The following is a 14,271-nucleotide window of genomic DNA, read 5'->3' on the forward strand; positions in this document are numbered from 1 at the left end:
AGCACAGAGCAGCATTTGGATGCAGGTGTCCTTGTTTTCCAGGTGGAAGACGTAAGTGTGTAGAGCAGTTCAGACAGCATTCATGATAGATTTTTGAGGCAGTGATGCAAATGAATGAAGGTCCAGTGTGAGATGAACTGTGGATTTGATGTGTCCAGCTATCATGACAGTATATTAGATTATCAGCGACGCTAAGGCACAAGTATGTAAATACACTGATCAGCCACAGCACTGATAGGATACCAATAGGATCATGGACACAGGACCTCTGTTGGTCTCCTTTGGTTTCCATCAGCAGATCCTTTAGTCCTCTGGGTTGTGCTTTAGGGTATTTGGGTTATTTTGACATTCTGCAGGTGCTTGATAGGATTGGGATCCGGCCAGTTTGTAGGTTTGGTCAACACATTGGGCTCTTTGCGGAGTTCCTCGAGCTTTTGGCCACTGCTATCTGGGAGTTTCCTTGCCAGTTGTTGTGGTTGATTGATGTAAACACATGGGATACATTTAAGTGGAAAAAAAAGAGTAATATGTATGTATCACCCACTCAAACACGTTCTAGACTAAGTATACCACAGCTGGTTCTGGGATCCAAAGGTGTTAACCTAGTCCAAAAACTCCCCAGATCCCAATCTGAGGATGGAGACAATATTAGGCAGGCAGTGTTAACGTTGTGAATGATTAGCGTATTACTTGCACACAGACTACAGATGTAAAGCGACTTGTTGGACTACCTCTGGTAAAGACATTTCTTCTCTTTCTTAGAGATAAAGGTACTTTTAAAATTATCTGAGACAAATACATGCAACAAACTGAATCAAACCAACTCAAACTGGCTAGTGAGTGTTCAGAACAGCAGAAATAGCAAAAACTAATGAAGATAGATTTCAACGTCTGCCTTCTGCTACTACAAATATGAGTACAAATGCAAGCTCGCTGAAGAAACCATCTTCTTTAGAAAAAAAACTTTCCACGATATAAACTCTGACTTAATTAACTTCAAAAATAGCATCCACATTAAAATCAATTCAAACTCATTTTGAACACTGGCCCTAAGAAAACTAAGGTAGCCTCACAGAAGATATGAATCTCTTGATTTGCTTTCTGCTTTAAAGGGACATTCCCCTCACATTACAAAAAGGCTGCCAAGTTTGAAAATATCACTTTAATCTAACTTTCTACATCTTCTCACAGAGGATTAACTCCACCGCTGGAATGATTTCTTCTTCCAGCACAGCTCTTCCTCTGAGAGATGTTTGTTTGATTTAAAAGACATTCAGTAGTCTTCACAACTCATGACAATATAAATCTTTAATTCAAGAATGGAAAACACTGTAATCTCTGCAGCGTTTGGAAAAACACATTAATCTATTGATTTATTGAAATAAATTCAGGCATTCACTTGAAAAGTAGGATAGAATCGGACTGCATGCATTAGTCCACACAGTACTCAAGGCTTTGGTTGCACGAGCACAAAAAATTTGAATTATGTGAGCAGAGAAGCATCAAGTTATTTATGACCTCATTCAGTTTAGACAAAAGAGACGAAGTGGAATTCATGATAAGACAGTTTAATCACCTGAAAGCTGCATTTACATGTCCTTTAATTTGCTTTTCTCCTGGAGTATTGTTTTGTGCAGTTTCTGTAATGGTTGTATAATTTCAGAAAAATGGACTGAGGTTTGGAGAAAATGTATAATTTTCCTCTAACGTCTTTCTCGTGTGAATAAGTAGTCTAGCTTCTCATGTATAACAGATGAGGCGATCTGATAAATGAAACTAAACACTCAGTCATTAATATCAAATTAACTGTCAAATGTTTAACAGCTTCTTTCCTCTAAGGAACACTCAGGCTTCCACGTGGCTTCACAGACATTCAGGATCAAAAGTGTTTCCAAGTGACAGAAGAAATGGACTACAAAGTGCTTTGTTTTCTCTGCTTCTCCTTGTAGCTGCTGCCGTTCCTGCAGGCGAACCTAACGGGCTTCAAGAAACTGGAGATCCTTAACTTCAGGAAGGGCAGCGTGGTCGTCAACAGCAAGATGAAGTTCGCCAAGTCGGTGCCGTACAACATCACTGAGGCCGTCCACTGTGTCCTGGAGGAGTTCTGCTCTGCTGCCTCCAAGAACCTACGCATCCAGATAGACACTCACTCTCTGGACGTTGAACCAGGTACAGAAAGGTTTGAATAGCACCAAACACGGACAGGTTGGATTACTTGAAACATTCTCGTGTGTTTTCACAGGGACGAAGTCACATGGTCAAGATAGTTCTCTACTTTGTAGGTGGACACTGATCTGTCCCTTCAGGGTTTTGTAGTGATTTCTACTACTGTACTGGCTCAGGTATATCCTTATTATAAGTTGACTCCTCTTTTTAAGGACTCACATTTTTAAGGACAACTTCTGGAGACAGCACGACAATAACTTGTGGAAAAATTTCTCTGAGATCCCATTCATACAAGGAGCCTTCTCTCTCTTGGAAGCGAAACATAAAATATAAAACATGATTTTATATCCTTAATGGCAGCAACACGTTATTGTAGCCTGCAGAAACTCCTGCAGGTCATACTGTTCAGCCACACACTGTAGTGCTGACTAAATCTGAAAGACTCACTATAAACAGACTGAAAACACCCACAATCCTAGCAGCACTATTGCTACAAGATACCCATAATGCAGCACACTTTGTAGAAGACTGAGTATCATTGGGACTACATTTAATCACACTTTAAAAATCAATTTTCTAGGGGAAAAAAAGTCTCATATTCTGGGCCAAATGGAGCCAAGTTATAGCACTCTTTTCATGGATGATGGCATTGAACTCAGGTGGTAAAATCTAAGCAGCAAGTTACATGTCTCATGATCCTTATTGTATGCAGTTGTGCTTTTATAACATACCATGCAATGGGGGGAAAAAAAAGTTGAAGGACCTTTGGCAGCTGCAGCATAGTGGTGCTTAACGATGTCTCATGATATCTCTCTATGCAGGAGATAAAACACAAAACAGCATCGAACAGTCAGTCACATTGTAGTCACAGCAGTGCTTCTTTGTATGCAGCTTGGAATCTATAAGCTTCTTATTGTAATATTCTCCACAGATGAGTTTGAGGCAGGGAGCAGAGATCACAAGCACATTAAAATAGACTCAGTAATTAGGTCTATATGTCAAATCCACCAACACACAGTGGGATTGCAGAGAACATTACAGGGCTGAAATAAAAAGCGATGAGGACAAGAAGTGAGTTGCAGAGGGGAGAAGTGCCGCTGCAACATCTTTTGTCTCGGAGGCAGACCATTGTGTTTCAGCAAAGTCTTGACTGAGCTTTCTGCGCTAACAGTTGTGTTGTACAGAAGGCTGGCATGTACAGAATGCTCAATACTGCACATAGATAAATACATGAAGCACTTTATTGATCCCCTCAGAGAAATTGCAAAAAACATGTCAGCCAAGAGATGGAAAGAGTAGTTAGGTGATTGAATTGGAGTAGCTGTCAGAGCATTCAAAGCTGCTTTAATCAATGTTTTTAACAATCGATCAAATTGCTTTGTTTGTCAAAGTGGTTTCTCACAGTGACAGATAAATCCAGAGAGAATTAACACCTGTGCTTCACTTCCACTCAGCTCAACAAAGTGTTTGAGCTTCTTTAAGTTCATTGTTTTCATTTCAAAGCCCACAGCTTTACTGTTTGGATCAGTCTCAGTGTTCCTAGCAGCACATACACTGTTCTAATACTTGCTCTGAACTACATTTTTGTGTGCTTACTTGCATGTGCATCCCTTCTTGGGTATGTAGCTTTGAATGTCCGTAAAAATGAAGACAACCAGACCATAGGGGCCAGAAAGTGAGATCAGGGGCAGCTTTGTTTCACCACAACTATGGAAAGTTTGAAAGAAAGTCATAGAGTTTGTTCGGCTGAGAAGCTGTCATGTTGCTGCGGACATTTTTCTTTGCAGTGATCTTGACATGAACATCATAACGCATCGTACACAAGCATGCAACAGAAGCAAATCTATAAATATGTGTTGGCAAAACAAGATAATCAGTTGTTTGAAAAAAAAATAACTGGTGAAGACAGTGAAGTGTTTAGCCCCATAAGAACCAGATATTTATCCTCGGAGTTGGTGGAGACCAGAGCAGAGCCAAAGGAGAGGAATCAGGTTCATCAATAGGCAATGCACCTGTTGTATGTAAAGGCAACTGTTGGCTAGTAAAATCACCATATCCTCTTTTATTCGGCCATGATATGCCAGTGTTGTGTTTGCAGCTTGTTGCACTGCACCCAAGCGACCAAAAAAAAAAAAAAAAATCAGCGACTTCAAGTGTATGTCTGGTACACTTAGGGGATAATAATTCTGCACTCATGCATAATATTACATTACTGTGTTAACCACCTGGTTGTTGACTTGTGGGCTGAAAACATCTGTCTGCTGTTGCTGGGAAGGAGGAGGTTTTTAGTCTCCCTCAATACTGTTTGATGAACATTTAGTAAATTGTGGTCCTTTTTAGAGGAAACTACTATGAGGATAAGTGACTAACATGCCAGCATGCGTAGAGTATTCAGGTTGTCAGCTCTCTGTCTCTCTCGTCACTTCTGGCTCCAGAAGAAAAGGATAGTAACACCCAAATTCAGTACGTCCATCTTTCATATACAGGCAATGAAGATTCAAGAACCAAATCAGTAAATGTGATTTAAAAACCACATGAATAAAGTCAGAATTGCCTACAAGTTGTTAAGAGTGTGATAATTCTCTGCAGTCTCTTCTTTTACGTACAATGGGACAGAAAAATATTGATTGATGCAGGGTTGAGTAAATCACTTAAATAGCGAGGTTAATACTGGGTTTTGTTTGACAATTCCAACAAATATACCACTTATGGGATTTTTAATATACATACTCTATAAACCATTTTTTCAATACCATTTTGGATGACAAGTGTCTTAAATTTTGATATTAAACAATTGTAACCAAGACAAATACAAAACAGGACACTTTAACTTTAACAAAAGGAGGACCTTAAGCATATTTTTACAGATATTTTCTGTTACTTAGCAGGGAAGTATATTGAAAATATACAGTGCATCCGGAAAGTATTCACAGCGCGTTACCTTTTCCACATTTTGTTATGTTACAGTCTTATACCAAATCGGATTCAATTCATTTTTTCCCTTAAAATTCTACACACAACACCCCATAATGACAACATGAAAAAAGTTTTTTTGAGATTCTTGAAAATTTATTAAAAATAAAAAACTAAGAGACCACATGTACATAAGTATTCACAGCCTTTGCTTAATACTTTGTTGATGCACCTTTGGCAGCAATTACAGCCTCAAGTCTTTTTGAATATGATGCCACAAGCTTGGCACACCTATCTTTGGGCAGTTTTGCCCATTCCTCTTTGCAACACCTCTCAAGCTCCATCAAGTTGGATGGGGAGCGCCGGTGCACAGCCATTTTCAGATCTCTCCAGAGATGCTCAATTGGATTCAAGTCCGGGCTCTGGCTGGGCCACTCAAGGACATTCACAGAGTTGTCCTGAAGCCACTTCTTTGCTATCTTGGCTGTGTGCTTAGGGTCGTTGTCCTGCTGAAAGATGAACCGCCGCCCCAGTTTGAGGTCAAGAGCGCTCTGGAGCAGGTTTTCATCCAGGATGTCTCTGTACATTGCTGCATTCATCTTCCCCTCTATCTTGACTAGTTTCCCAGTTCCTGCTGCTGAAAAACATCCCCACAGCATGATGCTACCACCACCATGCTTCACTGTAGGGATGGTATTGGCCTGGTGATGAGCAGTGCCTGGTTTCCTCCAAACAAAACGCCTAGCATTCACACCAAAGAGTTCAATCTTTGTCTCATCAGACCAGAGAATTTTTTTGCTGATGGTCTAAGAGTCCTTCAGGTGCCTTTTGGCAAACTCCAGGCGGGCTGCCATGTGCCTTTTACTAAGAAGTGGCTTCCGTCTGGCCACTCTACCAAACAGGCCTGATTTGTGGATTGCTGCAGAGATGGTTGTCCTTCTGGAAGGTTCTCCTCTCTCCACAGAGGAACGCTGGAGCTCTGACAAAGTGACCATGGGGTTCTTAGTCACCTCTCTGACTAAGGCCCTTCTCCCCCGATTGCTCAGTTTAGATGGCCGGCCGGCTCTAGGAAGAGTCCTGGTGGTTCCAAATGTCTTCCATTTACGGATGATGGAGGCCACCGTGCTCATTGGGACCTTCAAAGCAGCAGAAATTTTTCTGTACCCTTCCCCAGACTTGTGCCTCGTCACAATCCTGTTTCGGAGGTCTACAGACAATTCCTTTGACTTCATGCTTGGTTTATGCTCTGACATGCACTGCCAACTGTGGAACCTTATATAGACAGGTGTGTGCCTTTCCAAATCATGTCCAATCAACTGAATTTGCCACAGGTGGACTCCAATTAAGCAGTAGAAGCGTCTCAAGGATGATCAGTGGAAACAGGATGCACATGAGCTCAATTTAGAGCTTCATGGCAAAGGCTGTGAATACTTATGTACATGTAATTTCTTTGTTTTTTATTTTTAATAAATTTGCAAGACTCTCAAAAAAACTTTTTTCATTTTGTCATTATGGGGTGTTATGTGTAGAATTTTAAGGGAAAAAAATAATTGAATCCGATTTGGAATAAGGCTGTAACATAACAAAATGTGGAAAAAGTGAAACGCTGTGAATACTTTCTGGATGCACTGTATACTATGACCAATGTGGGGCTCTTTTTCTATCTGTTCATCCATGTTGACGCAAGAAGAAACGTTCATTGACACACAGACATACATGAAACATACATAGCAGATGTATGTTTGATTTACAGATACATACTGAGCACACACTGTGGAATATAAACATGGTGTACATTGCATCAGTGAATCCCTCCAAACATGCTAATTTCCCCGGAGTGTATCTGACGTTTAGTCTCGGAAGCCGTCCACGCCAGAGGCTAAATCTTAAAATTCACTGCAGACTACAAGCTGAGGATCTCATTAAAATCAAACGCTCCTCGGCACCTCCCGGAGAGAGGAGGATGGTTAGAGGGAGGCGTGGATGCACCCTTCATGAATACTAATATCCACCACGTTTTTCTCCCTCTTCTCCTTGCAGCCGACCAGGCGGATCCCTGCAAGTTTCTGGCTTGCGATGAGTTCTCTCGCTGCGTGGTGAACGGCTGGACGAAGGAGGCTCGGTGTCTGTGTGAGCCGGGCTTCCTGTCAGTGGACGGCCTGCCCTGTCAGAGTCTGTGTGTCCTACAGCCAGACTTCTGCCAAGGAGGGGAATGTCACATAGTTCCCGGACGTGGAGCTGTGTGCAGGTAAATAATTGCATCCAGGGCTTGTGGGGTGTTGAGTATCAGGCATAAGCTGATCTGTGGCACTCCTCCAATGGCAGCTGCAGAAAAAAAACACTGAAAATGTGTAACCAGGGCTGAAGACAGAAACAATGTACTCCATTTGCAGGATGATCTATAAAATGTGACATTACCTTGAGAGATAGGTGTTGTAAGTCTATTGTGGTCATTTTTTTAGATATCTATATGACACAGAAATGCAGAAAATTATTACAGCTGAGAAGTGGAATTCGCAAAATGTTTGACAAAGAATACAGAAATAGCATCAATTGACAAAACAGTCGCTGGCTAGTAGTTAAACTAGCTTTAAATGATACATTGGAACTATACAACACTATATGCAACATTAACAGCATGTCCTCTGCAGAGGTGGTGGCCTAAGAGTGGTCAGAGACAGACTTCTAAGATTTAAAACAGTAAAAATCATGATATTCAAAACAGCACCGACCACACTGCAGTAGTCGGTATTTGACAATTTTCCCCTGATTATCGGTATTGTTACTTTACTAATTGGTTACTGACAGTATAAATTAAAGAGCTACTGTGGCTCTGATGCAGCCATCTTTCTGTCTATAATTACTCAGTGGTCTCAAGCAATGCTCTGCCCACAGCTCTCTCTGACTGGCTGAGTATATCTGAAAATTAGCGGAGCTGTGTTTAGAAGGTGAGGTGATTCACGTACAGCTGGAACTTATTTCGCTAAGGCTACCACTAGGATTTTTGCTGTGCCTCTTAGCCTGTGACTGACGCCATCTGGTGCACCTGTGGCATCTTTGTAAAGTAAGATTAACTTTAACGCTGTGTTCTAACTGACAGACACGTGTCTCCAGCAAAGACTTAACCAGCAAAAACTGAAGAAGAAACACACGCCGTCATCATAAATAAGGAAGTTGGGTACTTTAATAGGGGCTAAGGTTATGCTAGCGACTAACGGCTGAGTTAGGAGGCAGCCACAGATTACCCCAAAACACTGTCTGGAAAACAATAATTAATAATGCTTTAAGATCTGGACCTTAGTGGCCAATAAAAGTAATAGAACAGAGAAAGGTTCAGAAAAAAGAGAAAAACAGCAGATGTAACTGCAGGAGACAAACTCATCAATCTTGAAGAATCAGTCCCGCAGTAAGCAGACAAAAACATCAAAGCATCAAGTGACACTATGATGTCACCTCCCCTGTTTCTATTGTACATATTCAGTCATAGTAATTATTATAAATGAAGTAACCTAGTTATGAATGATAAGTTCCCTCCTATCGCATGCTGTTAAAGTAGAACTTTCTTTCTTTCTTGTTGACCAGTTATCACCATTGGTCTCAGCCCTGAAAAGCTATGTTGGTCGATCTACATTTTATGGGTAAACGGCTTCTTTTTAGTGCATAGCACCGAGTAGTAACAATTACTGAAGGCAGTAACAGTTGCTGGTTTATGTGGCTGCTTATGTTTTAGACAGAATTTAATGTGGCCTCAGTGAAATAAAGTGTTGTTGTATTGAAAGTTGTACAGTGAATCAGCATTGGTGTTTAAAGTTTTCAACAGACACCAATCCATAAATAGAAACTTGCATCAGCATGTTGCCTTGGTTCTCATCCTCCACCTGAAGGTGTTTGTACAGCTCCAGCACTCTGAGCCAGAGACCTGCAGGTTGGTTTGGGTCCTGCTATCCCCTGAGTTGTTTCACATTTTTACAACAACACCTGGAGACAAATAAGCTGCCTCTCATTAAAAATATTGTCACTTTAGTCACTGAAACCATCTGCTACAAAACAAAAAATGAGTTAGTATCTTAGGATCCTGCTGCATTTCTACATGAAGCCAAGTCCTAAACAGAAACACAAACAGTATCTCACTGTGGAGGAATTAAAAAGTTTGATACATTTGGTCATTTACATGGACAAAGCAGGGAATGCTGACATATTGTAGTTGTGAAAAAAGTACTTGTGAGCTTCACCGTACCTTTTGGGAGAACTTACTTTTCATTTGTGGTCAGAGGCAACAGATACAACATTTGTAAAGCACTTGATTTAGCTTTTATTTGTTATTATTCCTATCGTTCAGAATTAGAAAACACATGAAAGTTGCTACTGCTGCCTGGTCCTAGCATCATCGAGGGTTAATTTTGTTCTTCTGTTTTAATGCGGTTTGCATCAAGAATGATGTTTTTGTTTGTTTGTTTTAACTTTGAGTTAAAGTGAGTGAAGTTCATGATATTGAACTGCTAGGCTCGGATGGTTATGGCAAGCACAGTATGCATGCCAATATCTTTATTAATGTCAGCTGGGGATGAATCATTCATGAATAATGCATCTGTAATGGACTAATTTTACTCACACAGAAAAACAGAAATGTTATGAATTTCACAAATCATGGTATTCGGAAAGATCATTATCTATACACTGCTTAATACTCATTAGGGTGGTGGAAGGGCTGGAGTTTCTCCCAGCTGATTTAGAGTGAAGGCAGGGGACACTGAGGACAGGTTGCCAGGCTATCACAGGTCAGGATGCGAACCAGGGAACCTCTAACTGTAAGGAAACAGTGCTCACCACAGTGGTGTGCAGACTCGGAAAAATCATGTCTCATAAAAAATAGCTGACCTTCTCCAGGTTTTCCTGTGGTTCACACTCTGAGAACAGGGTGGGTCAACAGCCACAGTTCTTTTGATATTTCCACTTGCAAGAAGGTCGGGTTACCCATTTCAAAACTGGTGTCTTGATTATATGTTGTCTGTTTTTATCCCCCGCCTCCACGAAGTGGAAAAGGGGGATATAGGTTTGGCCTCTGTCCGTCCGTCCGTCCGTCCGTCCATCCGTCTGTCCGTCCGTGCTTCCGTCCGTCCGTCTGAGATGAAGGGGACAGCTTTTCTCGGAAACTATTACAGCTAGGATTACAAAATTTAGTGTGTAGCTTCACACCATAGACACCTTGATCAAGTTCAAAAATGACCCCTGTGCGACAATATTTAACAGTTATGGCCCTTGATCACTATCTTGGATATAGACTCATAGACATCACATGTGGCGGGGGATATTGATGACCATGTCGTCTTGTTTATTGTAGATGTGTGTTATCTGAGGGAGTCTTTCATGCTAGCAGAACTCGAGGCCTTACAATAATGTGAATTTCTTTACACATGCAGGAAGAAATGGTTCTTTGTAAAGGCTCATGATGCCTTCAGTTTAAACACTTTACTTAAGTAGCCCTTCAACGTTTAAAACTTTATAATTACCCTCACTTTGTGTTTACACAAGAAATGTTAGCATAAAATGTATTATATGCGTCTTTTAACTGCAAAAACAGAAATTTTGAATGCTGGCATAAACCTATTAACTGTCCATAGCCTTGTTTAACAAAGATCCGTACATTTGTCAAACGCTCATGTTGCTTGAAAGCCTAATTAATATCATGGTTCATTAACTGTCATCTCACAAGGCGAGCTCTTGGTCCTCCTGAGATTTTATTGAATTGTGAAACTTTAACTGAATTAAAGGTATTGCTGGGGCTGTTTAATAAACTGCCTTGTGGGGATCTGTGCTACCTTCAAAGCTGTGACATTTATAGATGACAAGACTGTATTTTTATGTGGAGGATTAATCCACATTTGGTGCTCGAGTGAGTATTCGTGGCAGCGAGATGGTATGTGTCAGAATAAACTTCAGTGCGTTTGTGGGGATGAAGGAACCTGTCAGCCACTGAAACACTGATGTGTTTTTAATAGTTTTTGACAAAAACTGAGTTTGCTGCCACAGAGGAATAATCAGGCTTTGAAACACACACAATGCTTGTTAGTTGGATAAATATGGCTTGTATGTTTTTATGGGATGCGTTGACAGTCAGAAAAATATGGAAAATATCCAGACTTATCCATTTAAGGACTTTCTAAGCTATTTTGACATTTTCTGTGAAACTATGTAGAAGACCCTCGTTATGTTGCATTTAAATGACCCAAACACATGTGGACATCTGAGAGACACTGCTGTCCTGCACCCCTAAGATCCCCCATAGCATTTAGATTTTGTTACTGCCTATGTCACTTCTGCTAGAAGGTCAAAGGGCCTCAGAGCAATATATCAGGCTGTCCCTTTACAAATGCCAGATATGTATCTCACATGCTAGCTAAGAAAACTAAAATGTTTCAGTATCCAGTACATGTACAGTACCAACATGTCCTGCATAGGCGTTACGTCCTTGTTGGGACACATTATGGACACATTAAAATAAAGGTATGTGGTCAAATGCATCCTAAAACAACTTGACAAGTTGTTTGATTAAGTAGATTGCGATGCGCCTTAAAGGTCATTTACACTTGCTTTGTCCACTTGAGATCCGGATGCTTAAAATGCATTTAAAACTCTGTGTAAACAAGGATTAAATATGCTGTAAACTATGATCATTAAATGGAAATTTATTCAGTGGTAGTTTTGGTAAAGAACATGGAACAGGAACAGATTTATCTCTTAACAGACACCGTTTTGTTGACCTCACTGCAGGTGTCTTTTCCTCTTTTTCCTGTTTTTATAGCTCTGTCTATTAGTCACATTAATTGGACAAAGGACATGGCAACTTTCTAACAGATGAAGCTAAATGAACCTGTTGACAGCTCAGTCTGACTCATGCCAGCATCTAAATTAGTTTCTCTTATATCCGTCCACTTTCTTTAACTCTTGATCCTCTTGTCGCTGTATTTGCATGGATGGACTAGACCTGAAACAAATGTGTAGATAGAGCTATTTAATAATTTAGTGTTCAGGTCCTGCTTCAGCTACATTTTGCAGTGTGGAGCTAAACATAAGAATGTTCAGTATTGGAGAGACAATTGGAAGGAATTCCATGAAATTTTGGCAAAATACCAAGGCCTCTACAAGATGAATCCTGCAGACTTTAATGTTTTCCTGACTGTTCCAGTAGCTACATTCCTTATCACTTGATAGATGGAGTGCTTTGAAATTTCATACTGGCATGTTCCCCTGAGGATTAATTGTAGTAACTTTGGGGATCATTTCAGTTTCAATCACTGTCATAATCAGCTCAGAATCAATTGTTAAATTAAGTTTCAATGTGTTCAATACTTTGGTTTAAAGCAAAATACACGCAAAACTAATGATCGTCCCGTCTGCCAGGCTAACATGCTAAACTAAGATATTGATAGTACATCTGATCAACATTAGCATGCTATCATTGTGCTTAAAGTATTTCTGTGTCTAAGGGTTAGGGTTAGATTGTAGATTCTTGGCAAGATTTCACCAGTTCCTGCTCTTCGAATGTTGCTGGTTTTCTTGGACTTTTGAAATGTTAAGCTGAATACCTGAGAATTTTACACAAGCTAGCAATTTGAAGACATCAGCTTCGAAACTTAAGGATCGTGAGATTGGTCTTTTCACAATTTATTGACATCTTATAGACCAAATGATTCACTTAATCATGCCTTAAAGTGGACTATCAGTTTCTGCATATATTGAAACTTTGATGACTTTGATCTGAGTCTTTTCATTTTCACTCATGCCATCGTGCGTACTTGTGTGTTTTGCAGTTGTTCGGCCTCTAGGTTCATTTTGAACTTGTATGTATGAACTACGACTATGTAATTTCAGGTGTTCTGAAAAAATTGGACATTTTTCTTCTTGCTTTATTCTTTTCACTCTCTGCTGTCTTGCCTGCAGTGTTTACGCGCTCACATTCTGCCTGCTCCATCTCTCTGTCATCCAGCCCTTACCACTGTAAATCAATGTTAAGTTGATTTTTTTTACAGAGAGAAAAGCATTTTTTCTTTTATTAACTACCATCTCAGAGTCGTTGCCTCTCGACTGCCAGAAAAATCTAATTTCAACCCTGTTAGACTTCATCACCTCAGCTCCTGACACAGAGCACCTCAGAGATTTTTCTATTCAAACTTTAATTTCCCATCAGTCGAACCTTTGCAAAGGTATTTTTAGGTTACATTCTTTGTACCTCTGTCAGACCTCTCAGACACCAGAAATTTAATTTTCTGACTCTCCATTTAGCCTCTGGCCCGTGGTGCAATTCTGCTGAACTACAGAAGAGAACTACAACATCATGAACACCTGTGTGAGCTAATGCACTCCAATTAGCGGTTCATATTGGTGTATAGACATGTATCACCAAGCTGAAGCTCCATAGTTTTAACCCTCTTATAACAAAATGCCACCTAAACTGAGGAATGATTCTTGTTTAACTGAATAGGCATAACTCATCAATACTTCTTATACATAGGGCAATGATCAAAGAAAATTTCAAAAAGCTAAGCCTCATTACTAAAACCCACAGTGGAAAAAAAACTGCTCGACTGAACAACAAACACAAATAAATGTTTAAATGTAAAAAGGCATAATTAGAATGTCATGATATCAGACATTTGGTGGTTGGGACCCATACCATTGAAATCCTGTGATTCTCCCAAATACAAAAGTTGCCTTTCACCAACAGCAGCATTTCAGGAAATGAGCATTGTGACAGCATGTTGTTTACAGAAAATAACAACTAAAACTCTTATAGCTCTAATTCTGTCTACATATTTGGACGTCTGTCTTTGAGCGGCTTACAAAAATTTAAGCTGTGTCCACCGTTGTGACCCCATTTGCATTTTGGCTTCTTGTCATCTATAACTTGTCCCTGATCATCCACTCAAGGAGCAACTAAACCTGCTAAACCTCTTGTCTCTATTCCAGTTTTTATTGTACAGAGTCTCTAGTACCTACAGCATTACCTATGGTACCATAGAAAAAGAAGTACTGAGTTTTGGCCTCAACTTGGTTCTAGACTATTGGTTGTCAGGACAATCCTATGGCACTACACTTAAAACATCCATAGTCCATATAGGTGGAGACGTTTTTAGGCACAGGTGAGACAATGAAATGTCTCTAAGATATCTTGTCTTTCATCACATTGATCCA

The 14,271-nt window shown here is 40.1% G+C and overlaps 1 protein-coding gene across 1 annotated transcript in view; it reads left to right on the forward strand.

Moving 5' to 3' along the window:
- Positions 1-14,271, forward strand: part of LOC110958029 (interphotoreceptor matrix proteoglycan 2-like) — a 69,506-nt gene that overhangs the window by 44,201 nt on the left and 11,034 nt on the right. The window contains exons 8-9 of the mRNA XM_051937033.1: positions 1,950-2,169; positions 7,120-7,327. Of these exons, the coding sequence (XP_051792993.1) occupies positions 1,950-2,169; positions 7,120-7,327 (428 nt within the window). The remainder of the gene's footprint in view (positions 1-1,949; positions 2,170-7,119; positions 7,328-14,271) is intronic.

Source organism: Acanthochromis polyacanthus, chromosome 16 (genome assembly GCF_021347895.1).
Source record: "Acanthochromis polyacanthus isolate Apoly-LR-REF ecotype Palm Island chromosome 16, KAUST_Apoly_ChrSc, whole genome shotgun sequence".
NCBI classification, from domain to species: Eukaryota; Metazoa; Chordata; class Actinopteri; family Pomacentridae; genus Acanthochromis; species Acanthochromis polyacanthus.